Source organism: Strix uralensis, chromosome 9 (assembly GCF_047716275.1).
Source record: "Strix uralensis isolate ZFMK-TIS-50842 chromosome 9, bStrUra1, whole genome shotgun sequence".
Lineage (NCBI taxonomy): Eukaryota > Metazoa > Chordata > Aves > Strigiformes > Strigidae > Strix > Strix uralensis.
In genome coordinates, this window is record NC_133980.1 from 24,375,995 (window position 1) to 24,401,516 (window position 25,522).

General features: G+C 48.4%; 1 protein-coding gene across 1 annotated transcript; it reads left to right on the forward strand.

Annotated features, from left to right (window-relative positions):
* ITM2C (integral membrane protein 2C) lies at positions 1-25,304 on the forward strand. Its single transcript, XM_074877767.1, has 6 exons — positions 1-176; positions 14,856-14,993; positions 16,889-17,077; positions 17,390-17,500; positions 21,456-21,606; positions 22,900-25,304. The coding sequence occupies exons 1-6, from the start codon at positions 60-62 to the stop codon at positions 22,989-22,991; spliced, it is 798 nt and encodes a 265-aa protein (XP_074733868.1). The 5' UTR covers positions 1-59; the 3' UTR covers positions 22,992-25,304.
* Positions 25,305-25,522: the final 218 nt, after the last annotated feature.

Consider the following 25,522-nt stretch of genomic DNA (forward strand, 5'->3'; position numbering starts at 1 on the left):
CCTCCCCGGGGCGGTGCCGGTGGCGGCGGCGGCGCGGGCAGCGGCGGCGGCGTGGGGCCATGGTGAAGATCGGCGTCCAGCAGCCGCCGGCGGCGCTCAAGCCGGAGAAGGAGAAGGAGAAGGCGGCGGCGGGGGGCGATGGGGCGGCGGGCGCCGTGCTGCTGCCCCCGGGCGCCGTGAGTGCGGGGCGGGTGGGAGGGGGCCCCGCGGGTGCCGCCGGCGTTGGTCCCTTGTCTGCTAAGTTGGAGCCGGGGAGAGCTGGAAGGTGGGGCCGGGTGTCAGCGCGGAGCTCGGTCCTGTTCGGAGGGGCCGACGCTGGGAAGGAGAAAAGCGTCCGGGTTCCCGGCCCTTGGCCCCCGCCCCGGGGGGTGTGTAGGCACCTGAAGTTTGGAGAAGTAGGGAGGGGATGGGGCAGGGGGACTGCGCCATTACAGGGAGAGGCCATCCTTGGGCGCTGAAGTAAACGGCCAGCACGGACAAGTGGCATCAGAACTCATCCCCTTGGTCTCGGTGGTTTTGCCAGGGGGGATGTAATTTGGGATTGATCATTCACGGGTGGATTTTAGATTCTAACATCTCTGAAGGCTGAGGGTTGGCTTTGAAAAGAGAAGAGAGGAACAAACCAGCTGGTGCTGGAGCAAGATGAGAAGCAAAGGGATAAGAGCACACGTGGCTCTCTAGATGCTTTGCAGTTTTCAGGATGGGAGTTGACATGCTGAAGTTGAATTGTTCTGCTGGCTTCAGGTGATGGTATCAGAGGGGAACGAGCGCTTGTGCCTGCAGAGGCTGGGATCCTGCCTGGCACGAGGTGAAGGAAGGTGTTGGGGCATCCCTAGCAGATGCAGAGCGTGGCTGGGGCCTTGGTGTGGGGTTTTGCCGAGTCCCATCCAGACTGTGCGAGTGGCTGGCAGGCAGTGCTGGGCAGGTACCAGTGGTACTATGGCTGGTGCCCCTCTTGAGGAGGGGAAGGTGAAATGGGGCGCAGTTTTCTTTGGCCAGGAGTTGAGTGGTTTGAAGTCTCTTGTGCTTAGAGAACCCCCAGCTTGTGAGCTCTTCTGCAAGGGTGGACCCGCTGGGGTAAATGTCACAGCGCCTAGTGGGAGGGTGTTCAGAGAGGTGGGCCTCACCCACAGCATCAAGTCTGCCTTGTTACAATGCTTCTGTGTCAGAGCAGGAGACCTAAATGGCATTTCTGCAATTCTCATAAATGCCTCCCTCAGACTGTGTGTGCAGTTTGATCGTTTATTGAACCCTGGTATCTCCCTGACTCAAAAAACTATGGGGGAGCTGTGGTTTGCTCTGTTCCTGCAGCAATGCGGAGCGTACCTCCTCATGTGCCTTATCGAGCGAGTGGGAATTACCTGCCCCAGAGGGTTGCTCTGCAGTAGGGGCTTCAGAAGGTTGCTCAGTTCTGCAGAGAGTTCAGGGAGTTGCTTATATCGTAATGATCTCTCACATCACGCACGGATGTGCTCGCAGCTCTCAGCTGTGCTGTCAGTGTCTGAATGTGCTCAGTCTGTCATGATTGCATCTATTAATCTAATGCCCAGGAGCTGTACAGAAACCTGTAATGGAGGAGCGCGGCCCACTGTGATCTCTCGGTGGTTTCCAGACTTCACCCTTCCTAATTACGAACAAAAGAAGGTGGTAGGTTGATGCCCACCTTTGATGTTGAACCCTGAAAGTTGACTATCACACTGGACTTCCAGCTCTTGGAGCCATTAAACCAGCTTTCCACAGCTGGGAAGTCGGTTGTTCTGCTGATCCTGCACGAGCTCGGGCACGATCTGTCTCCATCTCACAAGCACTGTGAGAAAAGGAGTTCAAAAAATAATAAAAAATAAAAGTAACAGAAGGTTATTTCCATCGTTAGTGCTTCCAGATCCCAGCAATCAAAATTACTCTCATTCAGGTCCTGCCAGATGGGTGAAATTGGCTTAGGTAGCAAATAATAAATTTTGGGTACTTTACACAGCCTTGGGACTTTCTCTGACTCCTGGGGAGCATGATATTGTTCTTTTAAGCCCACATGAGCTACAAAGGAACTTAAAAACATGAATTTAGAACAAAGACTCTTCAACATTCTCTTAATTCCAGCAGACAAACATGTAAGAAAATTGGCGTAAGACCCGTGACAGAAGGGCAGGAGCAGGTTGCGGTGAGTCAGTGCAGCATGCGGGTGTCCAGGGAGCAGCATGTCCACTGACAAGAAGGTGGCCTTTTCCTGATGCTGTTTTTCAGGGTATCTATGACACTAGATTCTTTGATGGTTTGTACTTAGATGGACTGAGGGTGTGTGCTGCTTTGTAAAACACCCAACTTGTGGGGTTGGTCTTTCCGTAGCCAGGCTTTCTTGCCGTGCTCTCTCTCTTGCTGCCAATAATTCCTGTCTATGTGTGTCTTTCTCTAGCTGCCTTGCAGCAAAATGGCATTGGTGATATGCAAACAAGATGCTCTGCGTTTTTTTCCTCTTTGATCTCAAAACTTCAATCCCAGTGATAGGAGCCAGAGCTGGGAAATGATTCAGCAGCAGCTTCTGCAGCCTGTGAATTTTGGCAGGTGCTTCGTGAATGCAAAGATGTGGCAGGCAGGCAGATGTCTGTGATGCTAATGTGTCCTGAAAAGTAGTAGGTGAGGAGTCCTGACAGCAAGCTCACGTGTTCTGAGCCTTGTTTCTCGTCTGTGCAGCTCAGTTTGAATCGGAAAGGATATGCAATTTGAACTCTGTCAGAAAAATCCACATAATTTTGAGGCAATAGCAACATTTTAAGGGCTTATAAAAGAAACAATCTTGTTGTTATTGGTGGGAGCTGGGAGGATGTAGCAGCCTCGAGTAGAAGGCAGTTTGAGGTTATGCAGTCAGTAAAATAATTTGTTGTGTTTGTTGGAAAATATCTTCTCAGGTGCAAAATAGTATTCAGTGAGTTTTAACTGAACTCTGGATTTATAGTCTGAAATGGAAATACATATGCTGTGTCTTTAACTGCATTGGGAAATACTCTTCTCGTGTTTATGATGGATGTTGAAATCCACAGGATCCAAGTGAAACTGATGGCTGGAGCTCTCCAGTCAAAAATTGGTTTGGGGTTTTTTTTGTTGATTCTTGTAAACCCCTCTAATACTTGCAGCTAGTTACTCTGCAGAGAGAGCACAAGAGCCAGAGGAGAAGGGATTTCGTTAAAATCTTCTGCTTCATGAGGTGTAAATGGTAAGTGTTGGAGGGAAGAGGTGCCTCTCGTCCCCCTCGCTCTGTATGTGGTGGAGACTGGCTGCTCAGCTGCCCTGGCCAAGGGCTCTGCCGGACGCTCCTCCGTGCTGGCCCGGGGTGAATCGTGCCTTACAGCAAACACTGCAGCACAGATGGGTGTCCGTGGGGACTGGGGCGGTTTGCAGATGATGCGAAGACATCTGTGTGTGTCGGGGATTGCTTTCACAGAAACCTTTGGGGAGAGGAAGCAGAAAGCAAAACCTGTTGTCCTGCATCTGGGAGAGGCTGTGGTGAGACGATGCGTGTGATCATGTTCATCTTTGGCTTGCCAGAAGGATGAAAGTTGAGGGGAGGACGGTATCTGCTCAGGCCATGACTGCTAGGTCTGGCTGGTGGGAGAGAAGGGCTTTACGGGCAAAGCAGGAGGACTGGGAGAGCTCTCTCCATACCTGCAGGCCTGGCAAGCCCCCTGAAAACACCTTGGCAGTGGGTCACAGGCCCAGGGGCTGCAAGGGGCTCTCCAGGGTGCACACAATGGTGTCCTGTGGGTATGACTGACGTTTTGCTGTTTGGTTGCAGTAATGCCAGGCTTTGGTTTTGTGCCTTTCATCTCATCTGCGTTCCCCAAGACTCTTCCTTTTGGTGGGCTGTGGATCATGCTCTTCCTGGTCGTATGGAAAAGCTTCCCACAAGGAGCAGCTTGCTGCCCTGTGCTGGATCCACTCAACCCTTCTGTCTGTCTGTGTGGTCTTTTTGTGGGCTGCACCTCAGCATGACCGTCCAGTGGGGTGCCTCAGCCTCCTGGCGGCAGGGCTGCTGCTGCTCCCCGGGAGCCAGCGGCAGATCCCGCACAGAGTGTGGTTGCCCTGTTTGTACAGAAATAGCAGGGGAAAGCCCTGAAACCCCTGGGAGCGTGTTCCCTGAGGGGGTGTCTACCTCTCTAGTGCCTGGGAAGCTCTTTCCTGTGACTGCCACTTCAAAACTCCCCAGAGAGGAGCAGGTCTGCTGTGGATACAGAGCTCTTAGCAGACAGATAGTATCTCGCTGCTGGGGCTGTTGCGATACCCCTGCTCCCCTGCCTTTTCTTGCAGGTGGGCATGGTGAGCTGTGACTGCTTTGCTGGGCTCTGGCGCATGGAGCAGGTGGAGGAGCAGTGGCTCTTGTTGGCCACGAAGGCGTCTCTGCTGGCCCTGTAAAGCGGAGTCACGCCAGCTTGGTGGAAGCTGCTGTGCCAGTGCAGTGCTGGGTTTTGTGAGCAACTTCCTTGCAGGATGCTGTGAGGTGGCAGACATATGGCGAGGGAAGGGGATGTGAGGAAAAGTCTTTTAAACAGGCTTTTTCACACAGCAAGCTGTAAATCCAGAGAGAGGGAGAAAAACTAGCTGGCAGCGATGTGGATTGATTACGCTCATTGACACATTTGCAGGCTTGAGTCCAGGCTTGATGCTTCTGAGCTGCAGGTATTTTCACTTATTGAGGTCTTGATTTAGGGATCTAAACATGATAGATATTAGTTTGAAGAAGCTGCCTCCTGTAATAGAAGATTATTCCTGGCCTTTGCCCAACCCTCCTATATACACATGGCCTGAAGGGATGACTTCTTTTTGTGTCCTGTATAGAGTCATCAGCTTAAAAAGAAGCATTATCACTGGTTCTTCGTTCTCCGTAGTTTGGGGATGCCTTGGAAGTGGAAGAAAAGGTCTGAATTGGAAAAAATGTCTCCGGACCCTTACAGGATCCGCTCTAAGTGAAATACTAAACTTGAGTATCTTACCAGACTCCGGACATGAATATTTGATATTCCAGCTGAGCATGACAAAGGATCTGTCTAAAACTGGTGGGGAGATTAGGAGAGGGAATGACTGTTTCTGGCAGAAATGTTATAAATGCGACTGAATTTGGAAACACGGACCTCTCTTTCACCAGACTGATGTAGACTGAAGAGCTGGAGATGCAGAAACTTGAAATGTCTGTCTAGAGGTGTGCATTCCCCCAAAGCTGGAAGGGGGCCGAAGCCAATGCAGATTTGCACGTAGGTGCTCTTTACATGGGAAGAACTTGTTGCGTTTACCCACTTTAGGTACAGCAATTTCTTTTGACAAAACACAGAAACCCAAGAAATACCTTTAAAAAGAAGCAGTTTTAAAGGGTTCAAATGAACCAAGTGTGAGGGGGAGCTTTGCTGCATATGCTGCATGTATTAATACTGCAGCAGTGTAGGTCCCAGCTGTAGGACAGGAGCCCTCCTTGCTCTGCTGTGAGAAGCCCTGTGCTGTGCAGCGATAAGCCCAGCGCTGGTTTTCACCTTGTCGCACCGTGCTGTTTGGGGAGAGGTGGCCTGGCAGGCGTTGTGTACGGCTGCGCAGAGGAGGGGAGCTCCCACGCAGCAGAGCAGTGCTTCTAGGTCTGGAGAGATGGAATGTCTAGGGAGGATGAGTTGTCCTTGTGCGCAGTTTTGCAACTCCTGCTTTTGCGCTATCAAATCTTTGCTCATTAATGGGTTTACAGGAGATGGAAAAGGCATTTTTGCTTCTAGGCGGGTATTTTCTTCCCAGGTGATGTGTGGGAACCTAGATGTGTTTGGTTTTTAATGCCAGTGTTACCATTTGAGGGAGGACAGTGTGAGGGTTTTTGTTTTTTTTAAATTCATCCCTCTGCACTTGCTTTGCAGAGTTGTCTTCCTTGCTGCGATGCCCTACCGTTGAAGTCAGTTTGAACAATAAAACTCATAAGGGTAAATTTGCCTCCTCTCTCTTGCTGCTGTTAAACTAGACACTGTTTCTTTGTGGTGAATTTTTGAGTGTAGGACTGACTGTCAGGGTTTTCCTATGCTGCTGCTGGGTGAAGAGATAATTGCTGTCAGTGTTCTGAAAGGGAGCAGTGATTTCATTTTACGGTGTGACACTGTGTAAGTCCTGATTTTCAGGGAAGACACAGATGTTGTAACCTGAAATCTAGTTCCTTGTTAAGATGCTTCAGCTTGAACTCCAGGAAACGCAGGACTCTCCCTCTGCTCAGAGTGAACAGTACGCCTTTAGGGCTCTGCCCTGTCTCATCTGCAGAACCATCAGAAGGCAGTACCTTGGCTGTTCTAGCTTGTAAGTGTCTTGGGCATGGCTGTGTCTTCCTTTCTATCAGCCTTTTGGGAATCAGTCTCCTCTAGTGGGACAGTGATGGCTTAGTTGGCCACAGCCAGAGCAGCAGTGTTTGGCTTGCCCTTGGTGGCATGGAAAATGGCGAATGACCGTCTGCGCCAGCCTGACTGTAGAAGCTCAGAGGTGGGTGCTGTAGTTTTAAACTGCACATTTGTTTAGACCCCGTACTATCTGGACATGGAGCTCACTGGGGGGAAGCAGTGGGTTAGAGCCCAGCCGCATGTTCATGAGTGCCCAACTGTTGCTCTGCTCCGGTGCTTCATTAGGATCCAAAGCCATCACTGACAGTGAAGAACTTCAGGTGAAATCGTGTGAAACCTTTTGATGAGTGTGGAGGTGTTTTCCCTGTCAACGTGTTCTGCTTTCAAATGTGTTGAGATAGCACCCGATCTTTTGCACCTTTTGCAAATCAGTCGCTAGCTCTCTTGGCTTGTGTCCAGGACTCCCTGGGCCTGTTGCACAGGTTGGTAGGTGTGTTTGTTTTATATTGGAGCAATTGTACAATTTTAGTCTGGGAAAAGGTGAGTGTGCGGCTGTCGGAAGGGAAGTCTGTCCAGCTCCTTCCCAAGTGCGTGGTCCTGCTGTCCTGCCACGGGACAGCTTGTCACTTTGGTAGGCAGTCAGGCTCATAGCTTGCTTCCTCTCAAGCCGTGTGTGAAGGTGGAAGCAAGCAGACTGGTTTTGTCAGCAAACGGTAGCAGCTTCTCTTCACTTCACCTGGGAGGAGAAGGAAAGCTGTTGGCATTTCCTTGCCTCAGTTTCTCAGTGTTCTTGAATATTTCTGGCATTGGTCAAAGGTCTTTTAAGGAGTCTGGTGTCTACCCACCTGCATATGCCTTTACCTTTGAATCAAGTCTCTCTCTTTAACTTTGCCAACCCCTTGTTTTAAGAGCTTCCCCTATTTCCAGAGCAGCTGCTCTGCTTCACTCTTGCTTGAGCTGCCTTTTGTCTTTAATTGCTCTGGATAGGTTTTGAGACCCAGTGCCAAAGCTTAACCTTCGTTCTTCTCCTGGGGAAAATTCCCAGTCTTTTAATGTCACCTTCCACCTCAGGCTTGCAAAAAGACCCCTGGGCCTTCACTTGGCTGTGCTTGCTCCTTCCCTCTCCCAGGTGAGGTCTGCCCAGGTGCTCCAGAGCCTTTTAGCTGTGGTGGTGGAGCTGCCCTGGGGCAGGGACTGATTTTCCCCATAGTTGCAGTGAGTGGTTGCAGCTCCTGTTGATTTCTGGAAATCAGGCCATGTTTATCAGACCATATTTTGGCACTCAGGCTCTTAAACACCCAGGTTGGGACATTTTTTGCCTCTTTATCACAGCTATTTATTTTCTCTCTGCCTGCCTGACTGTTCAGTGTGACACTTGGGGCTTTAGCTATGTGCCTGGTAAGAATAGCCTTATTTTTACAAGGGGCTTTGTTGGCTCCTAATGCTCTGAATGGTTTTACTCCTGGGAAAGAGGAGAGGGAGGCTGGAAAAACTCCAGCTGGAAGTTGTTGTGCCTCTGCCAAAAAATAAAATTAAAAAATGTATGGAAATGTATTCCTCACCCCAGTGCAAAGAGGGAGGGGAAACAGCCCCTTAGTTCCAGAAAGGGATGGAAAAAGGAGAAAAGACAGGGGTTTATATCTCTCTTGCTGACAAGAGAGAAGGAAAATATGATCACTGAGCTCTTAGGAGCTTCTGCATGCTAGGCTGCATTTTTAACATCATGCTGTCTTTGTTGTATAGCAACAAAGCTGGGGGTTTTAATTAGCCAGTGGTTGTTTTTGATATTCTAATTTCCAGTGCTGCCAAGTGACTCCTGAGGCAGGTGGCTTTTTTGCTAGTCACGTGCTGTGGTGTCATTTAAAGATGTGATTAGATTCATTTATTGCAACCTTTTTACCTTTGACTGTGATAGTCTCTTAATTACAGGCTTTTTTGAGTTTTTTTGTTGGTTTTTTTTTGTTTGTTTGTTTGTTTGTTTCCAGGCATCTTTGAGTCCAAAAGCCATCAGCTGTGTTCTGGAAATGCTGCTGCGTGCCCTGCACAAGCGCTGCTCAAGTACTGCATGCAGGGAGTTCGGTTGCCTTGGAAACTGTGCCATATATATATATGTGTGTGTGTATCTCTCTCTCCATGCATGCTCACATTATTTTCTTTTCTGACCTGAAGCAGTAGAAATGCTCTTCAGCCTGGAAGGACTCTCTTTCCAGGTGACGGGCTCATTCAGAGGCCTCTCATTGCTAGTGCTGAGCACTGACCACTGTGACTCTCTGCCAGGGTGATGGCCCAGGCACTGTTACCCGTTTGGTGTCACCTGGTATTTCTCCTCATTTCACTCCCTCTACTCTCTCCAAGCATAAATGTTCTTGAGGACAAGACTTATTTTTTGTTCATCTGGCAGAGGAACCTTTTTTGGAGCGTGGGAGATGCTTTGGTGGATGCAGGGATGAGCTGCCTTTGCTGTGATGGCTTATCTCTCTCTGTTCCTCTCCCCCTTCTTGTCTTCCTTTGTCTGCCTTTTGCCTGTGTGTAGTCTCTTGCTCTGCTTCTCCAGAGCTCTAGCTTGGCAAGTGGTCCAGTCTTGAACCCTGGCTGGCCACCCCTGCTCACTCTGGCTGTCCCCGGGGGCTCTTCACCACTGAGCTCCCCTGGGTCTGAATGCCTGACCACAGAGGGGTTGTCTTTGGGAGGCAGGTCTGGATCTCCTTGCCCTACAATTTATCCCACAAACCTTCCGGTGTTTTTTATCACACAGAGCAGGGGCAGTAAGTGCCAGCAGTGCCCAGCACCTGCAGGAGGTAGGGATGCCGTCTGCGGGGTGGCTTTGCTTCGCGTGCAGGAAGAGCAAGCTGCGTCAGTGCAGACATGGGGGTCGTTTTTCTGAGAGGTGACACTCAAAGCTGAGCACATCAGAGGAAAGGTCAGTCCATACCAGCTTACACCCACTGCAGCAGCACTGCAGTTTTCCAGCAGTCAGCTGTGGGGCTTTTCCATCTGAAGTCAGTGAAGGTGCCACTATTGCAAGTCCTTACGTTTGGTAAAGCAGTGAATATGGGACTTTGTGTGCTGGAGGTAGAGACCTTGAACTGATTTTTTTCCCTATTGGCCTTTGGTTACCAGAAATGAGTAAATGGCAAGATTGGTTAGATTTTCTGATGTGGGTTTCTTAGGTTTCGAGCATGTGTCCTTTGAGGAAGCGGTGGCTGCCTGTGGCAGTGTCTGTAGTTACGTCAGTACATCTACGTCGAGAACTCAGGCTGCTGCTCCCTTGAAACAAGCAACCTCCCAGAGAAGGATGACATATTTTGCTGCGTTTCAGATAGCACTCCTGTCCAAACCACATCCCTTTGAGTATTTACTCTGCATCACATCTCTCTCCTCCTTTGTCAGTCATCAAAATCATATCTACTATTTTTAGTCACCCCAAGCTTCTTTGCCTGTTGGGAGTGTATATTTAGACACTTGCTGAGCTGTGTCCCCTGTTTGTCAGGCCCTGCTACACCTAAGATGAAAGATTTCAAACCTGTGTGTTTCAAAAATGCAGGAAAAATGGTTTGTGAAGATTTCAGAGCTGTTTCCAAAGCTGAGGAAGTAGGGAAAGGGTGTGAGCTGAGTCCGTCTCTGCTGAGGCGGTGTGCAACTTGGGAAGGAACAAGGCATGACATGACGCCTTTAATTTCCTCGTTTCTGTCATCTTCAGCAAGTCATTGGTGATGGAGTGATAGAATCAAATACCCGTTTTTCATAATCCTGTACTGTGTTTATGAGAAATACCAAAGGCAACACCTCACTGCGTATGGTTCTTGCTAGCAGCTCCTGCTAGCGTGTGTCCAAAGGCTCAGCGCCGTGAAGCCAGGAGGGTTTGCTCAGCAATAGGTGCCCTCTGCAGTGCTCAGCAGGTTGTTGATGCTTTCTCTGCTCTGTCTTACTCTGGCCTTTGGACTTGATTTCCATGCTGTGGAGCAGACATTGCGCCTGTAAAGCACAGCCAGGCTTCTGTCCCCCACAGACTTGTAGGAGAGATGTTCCTTAGCCATTCAGTAGCAAATAGGGATAATAGGACACCAGCCATTTTCATCATGTCCTCAGCAAGACCTGAAATTCTGAAGAAAATCTGCAAAGACTGAATTAGGACTTTTTTCCCTCCTCAGGCTAATTTCAAGCCTCCTCTACCAAATGGTCTGTATCATAACTTCATCCTCTCCCATCTGGGTATCTGCTGCCTGTGCTCTGTTCTGCACCGGCCCCATGAGCAGGCAGGGCACTGAAGCATAGTGAAGAGTCTGTTTTATTTGAGGAAAGGAATTCCTTTTTATATTCCAATATCCTGTCTGCTGCTGAGCCCTGGGTTGTGTCTGCGAAGCAATTGTGCCTGCGAACTGGAGCCGAGTCAGCATGTCTGGTTATTCAGGCTTGTGCGCTGGAGCTACCTCTATCTCTTGCCTGGTGGGATGAAGTATTAGCAGGACAATGCCTGGCAGAAAACCAAGATGCACAGGCACTCTCCTTGGGAAGATGGATGCTTTCCCCCACTGCCGATGTGGAGGAAGAGTGAGGTGCGCCTTCTCCTCGGGTTGCATAGGGGAAGGAGCTCTGCCCACAGCCTCTTCCACTTTTCCCACCCGAAAGGGAGCTGGCTCGGCCCTTTCTGTAGTGCCAGCAAAGTGGCAGCTTCCGCTGCCTGTACCGGCACTGGAGCATGTGGTGGTGCCGAGAAATTCAGAGCAAAGAAAGGATCGTTGCATGGAGTGGCAGCATTTTCCTGCCCTGAAATCACAGTGGGATACTCTGCAGAGCTGTGGATCTGTCTGTGCATCCTCCTTGCATGCACATCCATAGTGCCTGGACTGTGGGCATCGTGCTCTTCGTCCACTGCTGTTGTTTTCCCACCTGTTCATTCATGGAAAAGCAGATGAATGTTTGTCCTCTGCACAGCCCAGAGAAGGGAGGAAGAGCCTTATATTGATTTTTGTGTAAAATATGCCCATCTGTTGGGATATCATGTTTAAAGCAATGAAAAAGGAAATGGAAAGCCCATTTGCTGACCTGAAATACCTGTTCCTGCCTCTGCCCATGGATGGTTTTGATCCCAAGCTTTCCCAGTTCTCTTGGCCAAAAAAGCCCATAGTTGTTTGAGGCAGAAAATTAGTAGGATGGCTTGTTGTAAGAATAGTGTCTGGTTGATGAATTCTTTCGGAATATTGTTAAACATCTGGTGAATGTACAGCATTTTCGCATGTTAATATTTTGATTTTTCTCCTTGGGAAACGCATATCTCGAAGGCGTGATCTGCTCTTCAGGAGAACCCTGCTGCTAAGTCTAATTCTCTTCTCCACCACTGAAATTCATGGAGACCAGCAATGCTGCCAGATGTGCAAAGTCTGCCGTGTGGCATGAGCGTGGTGCATGGTTTGGCTTGCTGGTTGGTCCTGGGAGTCTTTCTGGCAGGGCTGGCTTTCCTGCAGCTTTCTGCTGGGACCACCTGGTTCTCTTTATGATAAGGTTAGCTTAGGGGAAAGCTGCTCCTTTGCTGGGAGTCCAGGCATTCCAATGGCGAGAACAGATGGAAATCAGCTGCAGTGGATTTCCCATTTTTCAATATACCCACATTTCTACTGCAGGGAGTGGCAGTCCTGTGGGAAGGAGGTACGTTGCAGCATGAGTGGGGCAGCAGCCTGTGGAAGAAGCTTCTTGGATTTTTCCACCCTAGTGAAGATTTGTTACCCTGGGTGAAATGCTGTTAAAGCAGGTTGTGCACTGCTCCATCCACAGGCTGTCAGCACTGAGAACGCCTCCAGCCCGAAGCCAAGGTGCCGACTGACATGTAGTTGCTTTTAAATTGTAATTCATTCATAGTGACAAAGGCTGGTGGCCTTTTACTCTGTTGGGATTCGGTATGGAGATGCTTATTTTAGTGAGGGTTTGCGCTGGTGATTTTTATGCAATATTTTGCAGGACAGTGGTTAATTGTTGCCCTTGGCCTGTCTGGCAGCATTTTTAACCTCACCGCCTTAATCTCCGCTCCATCAGAATGGTTGCTGTTGAGTTTTTCTTTCCTCCCTCAGAATTTGAGGGTTTGTTTTCATTTTTCTTGGTGTTTTGTAACTTCTCCCAGGGCAAAGCTCTGCTTCGCTTCCCCCACTTTCTCCCAAATGCAAAACTTGGGCATTTTTCCTGAAGCTAGGAATGCTTGGTAGAGAGCCGACCTCATCTCCTTTGGCAATGAGAGGTGGGATGTCTCACTGTGTTGTTGGCTGTGCAAAGAGCACAGAGCTGCTCTAGCAAATAGCGAACCGCTGAGGGCTTATTTGCCCCTCCCTACCATTCTTCCAACACAGTTTTTCTGTTTAGTGTATTTTTTTTTGTCTCTTTGAGTTGCTGTGTCCTTCTGAACCCTCTCCTCAGCCTCTCCATGGAGTTAGCACTTGCATCTCACCAAGGAACTGAGCGGTGCGTTATCCATCACGGGAACCGGGCACCCTTCAGATGTAATGCCCTTGCGGAGTATTAAACTTTTTCTCAGCCATGCTCAGTGTCAGTAGCAGGAGATCTTTTCATTCCTCTCCACCCCCACTGTCTGCACTCTTTCTGTGATGACAAGTATCTGAGGAAATCTGGTTTTGTGAAACACTTGACATATAGCATGACTTTCCTGTCCTAGCAGTTCATGTCAGAGAGCCTTTAAACTTCCTCTAGTAATGTGATGATTTTTTTTTTTCTTTTCTTTGTGGCTTGTCACAGTTGCTGCCCCTTGTCTCCAGAAGGAGAGGAAGGCAAAGATTGGAAGTGAACTTAAAATGTGGTGGTTTTGAGTTTGCTCATCCCTTTATTTGCTGGAGGAGCAGCAACAAACTGATTACACTGATCCTTCAGTGTAGGGAGCTGGCGGTGAATAGAGGTGCTGCGGGTCTTTCAACAGCTGGGATGAAGGAGAAATAAATATAGATTACTTTCTCCTGGAGCTGTGCTGGAATTGTAGCTCTCCCAAAGCAATTTAGTCTTTGCAGTTACCACTCTGAATGTAGCTAGCAAAGGAAAAAGTCAATAGCTGGAGCAGTATGTGTTGGCTGGGAGTGAAGCAGGTAGCAGAGGGGTTGCAGGACCCTGGCTCTGCCCCTGTTCTGCTCCTTGATGGAGCTCAGGTGCCGGGGAGGTGGGGGGATCCCTGCCTGGCGGGCTCCCCACAGCTGTCCCAGGGATGCTGGGGTGCTCGAGTCTCGGGGCAGGAGTGACCTGATGCCTCCAAGCCTGGGACTGAACTGCTGCTCTCGTGAGGGCTGTTCCATGGCAGGGAAAGGGGGAGGAGGTGTTTGCTGCCAGCTCTGCTGGGCAGGGCTGGTCTCATGCTGCTGGAGTGTGGCAGGAACCCAGGGCCATCTCCCCTTGGAGCTTCAGCACCTGCACCACCCTGCAGGTTTTGGCCATGCTACCCTGGAGAAACATCTCTTCCTTTAAAAAGTGATGCATCTTAGAAATGAGAGGCTGTTGTTTGCTTTTAAATCTGTTCCTCTAGTTCCTACCGGTCTCTGGCTAGCCATGGAGAGGGTGTTTTTTCTAATCAAACGTGTCAGATCACGTACTGCGCAGAGGGAGTTAATCTGCAGGAGCCCTCCCTGGTGCCTCTTCCCTGCCTGCCTGCTCAGCTGAGGGCAGCTTTCAGCTCTTCTGTGCAGAAACTGGGGCATCTCTGATCCGGCTTCTTTCATCTGCTTCTGAAAGGCCTTACATCTGCCTCCTTAACATTTTGGAGGGTATTTTTGTAGTAAAAACAAGAGCATTGTGGGCTGGGATGAGTGGTCCCCAGGAGGTATCCCTGCCTTTGCACTGCTCTCCTTTCGAGGGCTGTAACAAGGTGAGCTGGCTGCTGTCTATATAGATTGGGCAGCACTCAAAAAATGGCAGATATGTTTTCTTTTGATGCTCTGACTGTATTCCTGGAAGGTGTGCAGTAATCTGCTTGAAAATGAAGTTGAGATCAAGACAGGTGTTCGGGTAGGCTCGCCCCAGTAGGGCCAGGAGGTACCTCTCTGAGACCAGTAATTTCCACCTCAAAAATTTCCCCTGAAAAATTCTGCAAGAGTGACAGCATTTCAACAAAAATTTTTGTGTATGAATGCATAAATGCTGTTACATTCAGTAGCCAGGAACTGTTAGTTCCTGATTTCCTTTTCTTTGGTTGATCCTTATTGTCCACTGAAACAAAGCTTGACTTTGTTCTGAGCAGTTGGTGGGAAGCAGAGTATGCATATATGTGTATATGTTCACACACACACGTATTTATATATATATATATAAAAATAAATATATATGGGGGGTGGGAGAGCAAAATGCACAAGAAGTGTTTTTCTCTTGCCAGAATTCTGTCAGATGTGAAGTCACTTTGCAGGACAGTGTGTGCCTTCTTCAGTCGCACACCACAAACCCGTGCGTGGCCTTTGCATAAAATAGACTTGATTTTCTGATCCCTTGCAGCAGCAGCAGCTGACCAATGCTCTCATCTTTGTCTCGTAGGAGGAGCCAGCTCCTGCGGTGCAGGGCCGGAGGTCATCGCTCAGCGGGGTGTGCTACCTGACCATGGGTCTCCTCGTACTGCTCCTGGGCTTGGTCTTTGCATCGATGTATGTGTACAGATACTTCTTCATCACCCAGGTAGGGGTGAGTCGGGAAGGACTGCTGGCTCTTCAGCCAGAGCAGCCAGACAAGCTTCTTCAACCTTTGAAAGAGGTGGTGCTGTTAGTTATTGCTTTGCACTGCAGTAAATCAGGAGCCAGTCCTCTGGGCGCTGCAGATGAGGCATGTCTTAAGAGGTACGCTCAGGCTTACCTCCATCCTGGCTGCTAGGAAGGGCTTTCCAGAAATCATCCTCTTCCCCTCCCTTGTGGCTTTGTGGGAGGTTTTTTGGGTTTTTTTAACTCCATGAAAATGTCTTACTAGTTCTACCTTTTAAACCCAATGTCACTGCTGCCAGGGATAAGGCAGTCTGAAAGCGTGGCTTGTTGTGAGGGGAGAGCAAGCCCTGGAGAGAGCAGGGAGGTACAGGCAAGGGAACAGCTTTTTGCAGTACGTTTTTTAGACCCTAGCACAGCAAAACTCTGTAGGTGTAACAAAAATAGGTGCTGCTATTAATAAAGCAAGTGGAGAAGTGCAGAGTAAGTGGGAGATGGAAGGTGAGCCCTTGACCTCCATTAAATTCAGCATCTTTTCTTCCACATAGTCTTTGCAAAGCCTGGCCTAGCTGAGGCACTGGCTGGCAGCGTTGTGGTGGGTCAGAGCATAGGGGATGAGACAGGGCAGAGCTGCTTTTTAAGGAGGTAACTGCTGAGCTCTGTGGCTTGCTGAGTCTTTAGCCAAGAAACCCCAGAGCATCGATTTGCACTGAAGCCCTCATTCTGCTGCAGAGCAGCTATTAGTGAATGAGTTCTCCCAGGACCGCCTTTGACTCTGCAGCCAGCACTTATCCATTCAGCAATATAGTCTTTTTATGCACTCCCTTGCTCCATAGATTTTCTTGCTGTCAAATTAAATTGCAGTCTTTGATTTAAGATACATCTTTATTACCCATGCTCATTTATACCTGATCTGGAAACCCTGTGATAACCGTAGGGCTGCTCAACCCTCCCACATGCTGCTGTGGTGGCGTGATGGCACCCTGTTGCAGGGCCTTTGGTGTAGACACTTCCTTATGAGAAGAAGCCCCCAGCACTGAGGGAGGGTTATCGACCAGGTTATGGGCAGCGTTCTGTCCATCAGCCAGTCAATAACCTATCCTTGGCACATGCTGAAGGGCACTGAGAAATGCCCCCTGGTCCATTTGGGGCCACCTGTTGTCATCCCCACTGCCTGCCTGTGATACCAAATGACAGCTCATATCCAATTACACAGCAAAACCCCTTCAGCATGGCCAGAAATGCTTCAGAGAGACCAAAGCAACAGGGCCTTTATGTCTCAGTCTCCAGTGGCTGCAGTTTGTCCCTGTGATCCTCGTGCTCAAAGTTGGTGACTCACCCTGCATTAGCGCTCTTGCCCATACCTTGTGCTTCTGGAGCCCTGGAGAGCAGCAGCTCCTGTTTTGCTGTGAGACAGAGCTGCTTTGTTTTCATTCATTTGCTATATCCAAGCTACAAGTGCCTTTAGAAATTATGTTTTGCTTACCCCAATCTTACATGCCTTATGTAGAAAAGCGAAGTTACTAGAAGCCGTGTCTATGGAGGGATGTGAACAGCCTGCTTATGAAATTTAAGAGCCGACAGGCAGTCAGTTTGCCTCCCTGAATTACTCTTCGTGAAATCCCAGAGGGAATCCTTTATTTCCTTTGGGCCTAGCTAGCAGGAAGGGAGATGTGGTCATTTCACAAGGCTGTTCTGCACTATCTTCATCAAGAATATTTTCTGGTAAAAAGACTGCTCTTGAAATATCTTCAAGCATCTTTTTGAAAAGAGTGTTTTTACCCAGTATGGGTCCATTTCTTCATGTGTTTGCTGTAGCTGTTAATGGGGTGTGGGGTGTATGAGTGTTGTACCTCCACCTGGATCTCATCCCCACAGCTGCCCCGTGAGAGTGTGTTTCACTGCGGTGTCCTTTACGAAGACTCGCTGTATTCGCCATTCAAAGGGCAGCTGGAGTTGCATGAAGATGTCAAGATTTACATTGAGGAGAACTACGAGCAAATCAACGTCCCAGTGCCCCAGTTTGGAGGGAGCGACCCTGCGGATATCATCCATGATTTCCAGCGAGTAAGGAGCTCTTGGGGCCTTTGGGGGTGTAGCATGGGGCTGAGCTGGGGTGCACCAGCATGGTACTTATGGCCTAGCACTATCACTGTCATCACATATGTCTACAATGATCTTATTACTGAGCTGTCCTCCTTCCCAAGGCCCTCTGAGATTTTTTTAACCTGCTCATCTTGCTTGGTAGGAAGGTCCTCGGACAGGTTTGTTGTTTAAAGCAATTTCGTGTCTTCCCTGAATTCCCTCTTTTCACCCATTTTCACAGCCATATTTCATTGCAGAGGGCTCAGTTCCTTAATTTCTGTGCTTGGAACGCAGGGTCTGACAGCTTATCATGACATAACGCTGGACAAATGCTACGTCATCGAGCTGAACACCACTATCGTGATGCCTCCTCGCAACCTGTGGGAGCTGCTGGTTAATGTGAAGGTACAGCTGTAATCCTGCTGATTTTGCATGCTTTTCTTGAGTTGGCTTGTGGGTACCAGCTGGAAGCTCCTGGGAAATCAAAACTGCTGTGTCTGCGGGAGCAAGCCTTGGCCCTGACAGAGTAGAGTGAAGGCTTCAGTGGGTTTAGCTGAAATATTAATTTTGCAGATAGCATGGTAAAACTGGCATGATAGATCAACCTGACCAGGCTGACACAGAGGAGCAGCAGATTGCTTCCGTCTGGTGTTTACTGATTGTAGGAATCAAGGAAAAAAAAGAAAAATTTCCCTCCTTTCACTCTTGCCGTGGTACCCGCTGTGGTTTGCCATCTGCAGAGCTCTCAGTGTCCCTTGGGCAGTACCAGGCCTTCAGCTTTCACCCTTTTGGGGGTGGAATCTGTGCTGCCCTCCCTGCTGTGCTGTGGGCTGCAACACTGAACTTGGGCTCATGCAGTTTTGCTCACAGCCAGCATTAATTGGGTTTAGTACCAGCAGTTTTGTTCAGTTCAGAAGTCCGTGCCACTATTGCAGTGACTGAAAGCAGTCTTCTTAAAATAGAGTACTATTTAATCTTAACAGCAGGAAAAAACCCCAGGATTTTTAAGACTGCAAAAGGTGCATATCTATCTCAGTCTTTTGCAGGTAAAGCAAAGCACTGAGCCTTGGTCTCTTACTCCCTTCTGTGAGGGTCTATTTAAAAGAAAAGAAAAAACCCCACCAATCTAACTCATTCTTAAATTCCCTTTACTCACTTGCTGCTACATGCAGTGTGATGAACTTTGTAGGGGTTAAGCTCAGAGGCAAAATGTTGTGCCTTGAGAGATGCCTGATCTCCAGACCTTGTCAAACTCCCAGTTCTCTTCCTAGCAGTCCTCACAATTTCATGCACTGTGACTGTCTGGCAAATGTGCTGGGAACCCTGCTGGGGTACAACACGCATTTACTTACAACTCGCTCCAAACCAGCCACAGCTTCTGACCATGGCAGGTGACCAGTCCCTGAGGCAGAGGGAAATGGAAAAGGCAGGATTGCACAAGCTGACAGCAGAGCCCCAGAAAAAAACTGAGAGGCTGGGAATGCTGGTCACATCCTAAAATGAGGGAGATAAAATCACAGTCAATGAAAATGATACTTTATCAGAAATTTAATTTAAAAAGGGATAAAAATGCAGTTAGAATGGTCTTACATGTTTGATTCTTTAAAGAGAGTACAAAGCAGATGTGTATTTAAATAACTTTCTGATTATTGAGATGAGAAAGTGTCCAACCTGTCTATGGATGTTTTAACATACACCTTAGAAATATTGTTTTTAAGTGTTTAGCTTGGTTGTGGGCTCAGAAAAGGTTTTTCACCATGAGGACAGAAGCGATGGAACAGATTGCCTAGGGAGGTTGTGCTGCCTCCTTGAAATCCTTGGAGATTTTTCAAGGCGAGACTGGATGAAGCCCTGAGGAACCTGGTCTGATCTCGTGGATGCCCCTGCTTTGAGCAAGAGGTGTGACCGGAGACCTCCTGAGGTCCCTTCTCAGCAGAATTATCGTGTGAGCCTGTGATCCTCATGCCCACAGGTACAGCCTTGCTGTAGGCCTGTGTTGGGCAGAGAGGGCAGACTGCTCACCCACTGCAGGGGACCTTCATCACCTGATGACTTAGCCCCCTGCTCTGAAGTGCTCCTGTTTGGATTCTGGATGAGCTGCACTGGTCCTTGGACTTGGAGACTTTTGCCTTGCTCCTCTTGTGTCTCCTTTTGCCTTCTCCACTCTTCTGAATTCAGTCAAGTCCCTAATGAATGAGACTAGTTTCCAGCTGAAAGTTTAGTTTTGAAGATGTTCAGTGGCTTCAGTCCTGTTTCTAGGACCAAACCTTAGTCCAGCAAGTAAAGGTAGCAGTTTGTGCCAGCAGACTGTGGCAGCACAGGGACTGAGTGAAACTCCTTTGCCCTTTCCTCCCCAGCCAGCCTGGTGCCAGGGTGCCCCTTTGCACTGTGGTTGCTGCATGCTTAGTGCCTGCTCTGCAATCCCTGCTGTGTGCAGGCACGGCTGTACCAGACCCTGCTGTCACCCCATACACGTGTTACCAGGCCTCTTGTGTCTTATTTTTTGCCAGTAAACGGCAGCTCTGCTACTTCTTGCAGACTTTATTATGTATAGGTGTAACGGTTTAGTGAACAGGGCTGCATAAGCATCTGAGAGAAAAGGATGGAGCGATGCTCCCCCTGTGCAGCAGCAGGAAGTTGGAGATGACCCAGTTAAATGGTGGAGGGTCCACATCTTTTGCAGATCCCAAGATGCTCAGTGCTCTAGTTTTCTTAAAACTCTTAGTGGAAAATTGAAGGTATCATGCTTGTTGCACAGTCCTGCAATGGAGGAGCAATGATCCCTTACTGCTTCAGCTGCTGCAGCTATTTAAATCTAAAACAATGAAGAAACTGGATTGTGTGCATGTGTGTCTCTGTCTAAGCCCTGTCGCCATGTCAAGGATATGGCAAATCCAGAGCTTCAGCCCTGGGTGTTAACATGACAGCTCCTGACAGTAACTGCACGTATCACATGCCCTCTCCTGCACTCTCCCACTGAGAATCAATAATTGAATTTCTTGCAGAACTGTTGTGTTAGTGTAGCACAAACTTCCACTAATAGTTTAGTCCTCCAGCATTAGAGGAGAGCTTTATCGATCCAGTAGGCTATGCCAGCCCAACAGCATGGTGCTAGCTTAAGGCAGCGTGTTTCCAGGTACATCTCTGTGGAGATAACCAGTCCTGTTGTGGAAACTGAAGAGGTGATATTTGAAATTGTGCTGTTGTTGGTTGCTTTTCCTCCTGATTATATTTATATTGGCCCCAGGATCTGCTGGTTCATTTATTTCTTTGACTCTGCTTAAGGAAAAAGGACGAGCAGTGAGTCTTTGCTTCATGGCCTAGTTAGCATCCAGTCTGCTCAGAAGTACCCCCAGCCCAGGCTGAGCTGGTAACACAGCTGCTTATTGCTGCAGTGATGCCCAGGCAGCTGTGAGATGCTCTGAGCATCTGGGGATCAGCTTGCAGAGAGTCATCATTGCTGAGAAGGTCTCCTTCCTGCAGGGGAAGAGGCTGCCCCTGTTCCTGGGGTGCTCCCAGGTCCCCCATTTTCTCTCACCCCATTTTTTCTAGCCCCTGCTGGCTTTCTGCTGTGTCCCCCCTGCAGGCACCCCACTCATCACCCTGGTCTTCATAGCAGCCTCCACCCCAGCAGCAGGGAACTTGTGTTTGCTGCTTTGCCTCAGCTTGGTCCCTGGTGTGAACTGCTTTCCTGTGCTGCCCCAGAGTCGCTGGACGATGTCCCTGGGGTCATGATGGAAGAGAGCTCGCTTTTCCCTGAGTGCCCACCACTACCATGCAGGGCTGTGTTTCTAAATGTGGAGCCCATGGCCCATCTCTAGTCCCTGTTCCTGTGGGCTATAAGGGCAGGAGACTGTTGTGGCTATACTGAAGGGACCAAGGAGGAGGGGGAAATGTGGAGAACTCAGGAAACCGTTGGAATCTGAGCAGGGCTTGTGTTTTTGGTTTTTGCCTTTTGAAGTAAATGGAAAATGCACATTTTCAGTTGAGTTCCTGGCATTTTGGCAAGGTTGAACCTTGATCCCTCTCCAGGTGGGTTAATTGTGCTGTCAGTTACAGCTTCGCATGTCCTCCTTTAAAACTGGGGTTAATTTATAACAGGGTTGATCCTACACTGGCTTCATCCCCTGTGTGAACATTCAATTGCTGGATCTAATCTGTTTTGTGTGCCCTGTGCTAGTAGCATGGGACAGTTTACCACAAGGACAGGGAAGCATGTTAACAGGCTGCGGTAACTGGAGTTTGAGCCTTCTAACAGTGAATTTTCTGCAGTTTGTCTGTCCTTGGTGCTCTGTGTAAGACAGTTCTGTTCAAGGAGGAGATCATTTGTGCTTTATTTTGGTGAAAACTGTCATTTCAGAAAGGGACATACCTGCCTCAGACATACATAATCCAAGAGGAGATGATTGCAACAGAGCACGTCAGTGACATGGAGCAGCTTGGCTCTTTCATCTACCGCCTCTGCAGCGGCAAGGAGACCTACAGGCTGAAGCGGAGGAGCGCAAGGAGACGTGAGAGCCTTGCTGTGTTCAGCTGTCCTAACTTGCTTTCCCCCGCGTTAAAGTTACTTTTGCTATTACAGCCATGCTGGCCTCTTAGCAAGAGGGGAGATTTCCCTGTGGGTGTAAGCACACAGGAGATCTTTTGTGGTGTTTCTCATCGGATTCATCTAAACCCAAATCTGGGATGATGTTACTGCAAATGGGTGCTGGCTGCTGTGTTGCTGTCATCTACGACCCTAATAGAAACACTGAGAAAATGATTGCAGGAGCCAGCAATTCATTTACATGTGGGCTCCTGGGGCTGAACTAATAGCAGTGCTGTTGGGAACTGTTTGGAAAATTTCCCTAATGGAGACACCCGCTTCAGTGGCAGCTATTCAGAGCAGATTAGATCTGCAAATTGCCTTTAATGAATTAAGTTCCTAATAATACAGAAAAAGTTGTGAAGAGGGATCACTGGACTACCTTAAAATGATTTAATGAAAATCGGCAATATGTATCTTATATACAAATGGTAATATTGCTGCAAAAAACCTCCTTAATTTTAGTATTTGTATTTATTTGTTTTTAGATACTGATATACTTAAAGGTTTACCTGAAACACAAACTATAGTCAGTTTGGGTTTGGATCTCTGGGAAAGCTGCAGGGTGCTGAGAGCATTCAGGTGCAGAAGTCACCATGGCTGTAGTTCGTGGCTGTTTTCCCAACGGGAGCTGCACAGTTGTGCACGGGGCTGCTGGCACGCTGGCTGCTGCTCTCGTGGAGCTCTGGCACGGTCCTGTTTGTCAGCAGGGGGTTTGCTGTGAGAGGGGAGTAGTTGCCTGGCAGAGCTGCCCAGAGTTGAGGTCCTGCAGTTAAAGGGCATGGGGAGCATTACTTGTTTCCCAGAGAGGCTGAGGCCATCGCAGGATCAGTGCACGTGGGGATACAAACAGCCAGAGGGGTGGCTATTTCAAGCCCTTCTTGGCTGCATTCAGAGCTGTGCTCTTACCAGCCTGTGGCTTCTGCTGATTTGTGAGGCTTTCTGGTCTCTGAGATAACACTGAGATGCTGTCAGCAGAAACCAGCTGTTTCCAGGTGGCTCCCCCAGCTCATGGGAGATCTTACTGCAGGACCATGGCCTAGAGATATGATTATTCTTCCAAAGACCAGATTATGCAGCTTTTCATATGGGCTGTGTTGTTCCTGCGTTTCAGTGTTCAGCAGTTGCATCTCATTTGCTTTCCTTCCCCCACTTGCTGCAGCTCTGATAGATTATCATTTGTTGAATTTCCCCTCTCCTCTCTTTCAATCACTTCTAGGTATCAGTCGACGTGAGGCTGGAAACTGTCATCGTATTCGTCACTTTGAAAACACTTTTGTGGTCGAAACTGTTATCTGCAAAAAGTCCTGAGGCCACTGTCCAGATGTAACCCTCCTTGGCTTTGCTTGCATACATGTGCACACACATGCTCTCAGCCTTCTCTTTAGTCATGGTAATCTGTCTTACTTTTTTACTCTCTCCCCTGCTTGTGCAGCTCTAACCTGTTGGGTCCATTGTGGCCTGACAGTGGATTCTCTTCTCTCCCTGCTACCTACCTTAGACGTTTGCTGGGCTTAAATTTACACAGAAGTTAAAGATAACTTGGGAGTAGATGCAGCTTCTTCCACACCACAGGACAGGAATCTATTTTGGGAGCAGGTTTGGGGTAGAAGGGGTGGCCAAGAAATAGGAGTGCTGGAAATAGGTGCTCTTTTCCTGGCCGAACGATTTCAGGCTGGTATAGTACTTTGAGACTGCCTTGGCACCAGGACAGAAGGTGTATGCACAAGAGGAGGGTTACCATTTTGATGCTGATATAATGACCAGAAATACATAACCAGATGCACTTAGGAAAAGAATAGTTGTGAGGCTACAGACAGGGTGATTCAGAAAGCTCAGCAGAAGGAGGGTTTCTGCCCAGACCATGCTGTGGTGGTCCCAGCTTGCTGTGTGCTGTCCCCCTGGAGACCAGATTTTCAAACATCGAAAGCAACCACTATGTGTTGTTTTTTGACTGGCTCCTGGACTCACCCTCCCCATGTCTCCTGAACATGTCATGGCTCGGTGTGACCCGCTGAGCAATGCAGGGTATCCTGATGGGTGTTCAGGGTGGGTGGGAGGCCAGGGCAAGGGGCAATGAGGCAGGCTGGAAATGACACGAATGACACAGCGTGGCCCTGCTCCCCCGCCACAAAGCAGAGGGTGAAGCGCAAGGCTGTGTAGCCTTTTCTCTAACACACAGTTGCAGCTGCTGTGGATCCTGGGCAGATCTGCCGTCACTTTGCCCAAGGTGCCAAAGCTCCACTGATGTCCTGTCTATAGGCCGTGGCTGCGGGTGGTTTACTCCAGCTTGTGTCTATCCTGGCCAGCTCTGCTTGCTTGGGGAGATGAGTTATGTTCACATGGGTCTGTCTTCCTGAGTTGTTGAGAACCCATCTGTGTGTGGATGGGGTGCCATGCCTACGTATGAAGTGGTGTCAGCAGCAGAACTGGTAGTTATTGGCAAGTGCAGAAGCAGAACTTTTTTTTAACAGAGTGTGTATTCTTGTATAACTCCTCTGATGAAAGCTGTTTTGAGAGAAATTACTGTAGTCCAGCCATGTATCACATTATCTGCAGGCACCATTGTAGTACAGATATTGATACAAGGCAAGATTCATCTGATCAATATACTGCAGAGAAATTGTGTGAACGAAACTGCATTTCTATTGATCATCAGACAGAAGAATTGCAGGGTAATTAAATATTCTTCCCTCTGTTCCATAAATATAGTTAAAACTAATTAGGTTCTTGAAATGCAGGCAGTTTTTTGGCTTGAAAGAATGGGGTGAGTTTCAACTTAGCACGTTCTTGTTAATTGGTTTCCAGCAAATCTGGACTTGTTCACCATCTGTTGAAATGAGCTTGTTGTTTTAGAAGAGGAAGGATAAAGTAAATGCAAGTACAATCATTAACTTGGCAAAACCAAAAAAAGTGAATATATTTTACAATAAAACTTTTAAGTAATAATACTGTGAGTTAATTATGTGAAAACAAAACAGGATCTCAAAATGGTCATGTAGTGCAATAGAAATTAGCCTTAGAGGCTGAAAATTTATTTTTTATATAAACATAGTCAACTATAAACTTTAAGTTTTAACAAATAGAGAAGGACACTTTGGTTTCATTCTGCTTTAAGCTTGATGTAAAATGAAGAATTATGTGCACTTCATGCAGGTTGGTAAGGAAAGTTTCCCACTGCCAGAGGGTTATTTGCTTTTCTAGCATTGTTTTTCCAACGATAACTTGCTGCTAGCCCTAACCTTTCACTGAGGAGTGGATGACAAGAAGTGGGTCAGAGAATTGGTTTGTTTAATGGAAGTGCCGCAAACTGGTAAATTTAAGCCCTGCATTTCTCTTCATTTCTAGGAACCTAAGCCTGCACTCAGGTGAGCATACAGACCTTTTTACCCTTCCTTCTGATTCTGCATGAATTAACTGGTCATTGAATATGCTAACTCTGTGCAATCCTGCAGCTCTAATGACAAACCTTGGTTCTTTAAGGTGAACTAATGTGGTCACTGTTTCATAGGATGAGAATGCAGTTGTCTAGAAAGAAAACATAAGATGCTTTGTATATTTTGTCTGGTAGGACTCTTACTTCTTAGGAAAAATCCATGGGATAATAAAATCTTTTACCTCTGATATGTAAAGCGTGTGTTTGTTCAGAATGGAAAGCACATGCCCTCCACAAAGTTGTCACTCGTGGGAGGCAGCAGCCAGATGGCTCTGGAGGGGCTGGTCCGGCGGCATCTTGGAGGCAGGTAGTGGGCGGATGCTGCAGCGTGGAGGCCCTTCCCCATGGTGATGGGAGCTGTGTGGGGATGTGGCTGAGCAGCCCATTGTGGAGCCTGCCCATGCCT

Excerpts from the sequence above, each read along its gene's own strand:
- ITM2C (XM_074877767.1), top strand. The coding sequence starts at position 60 with ATGGTGAAGATCGGCGTCCAGCAGCCGCCGGCGGCGCTCAAGCCGGAG. Across the intron at positions 17,501-21,455 it reads AGCTGCTGGTTAATGTGAAG|AAAGGGACATACCTGCCTCA; the intron begins GTACAGCTGTAA and ends CTGTCATTTCAG. Across the intron at positions 21,607-22,899 it reads GCGGAGGAGCGCAAGGAGAC|GTATCAGTCGACGTGAGGCT; the intron begins GTGAGAGCCTTG and ends AATCACTTCTAG.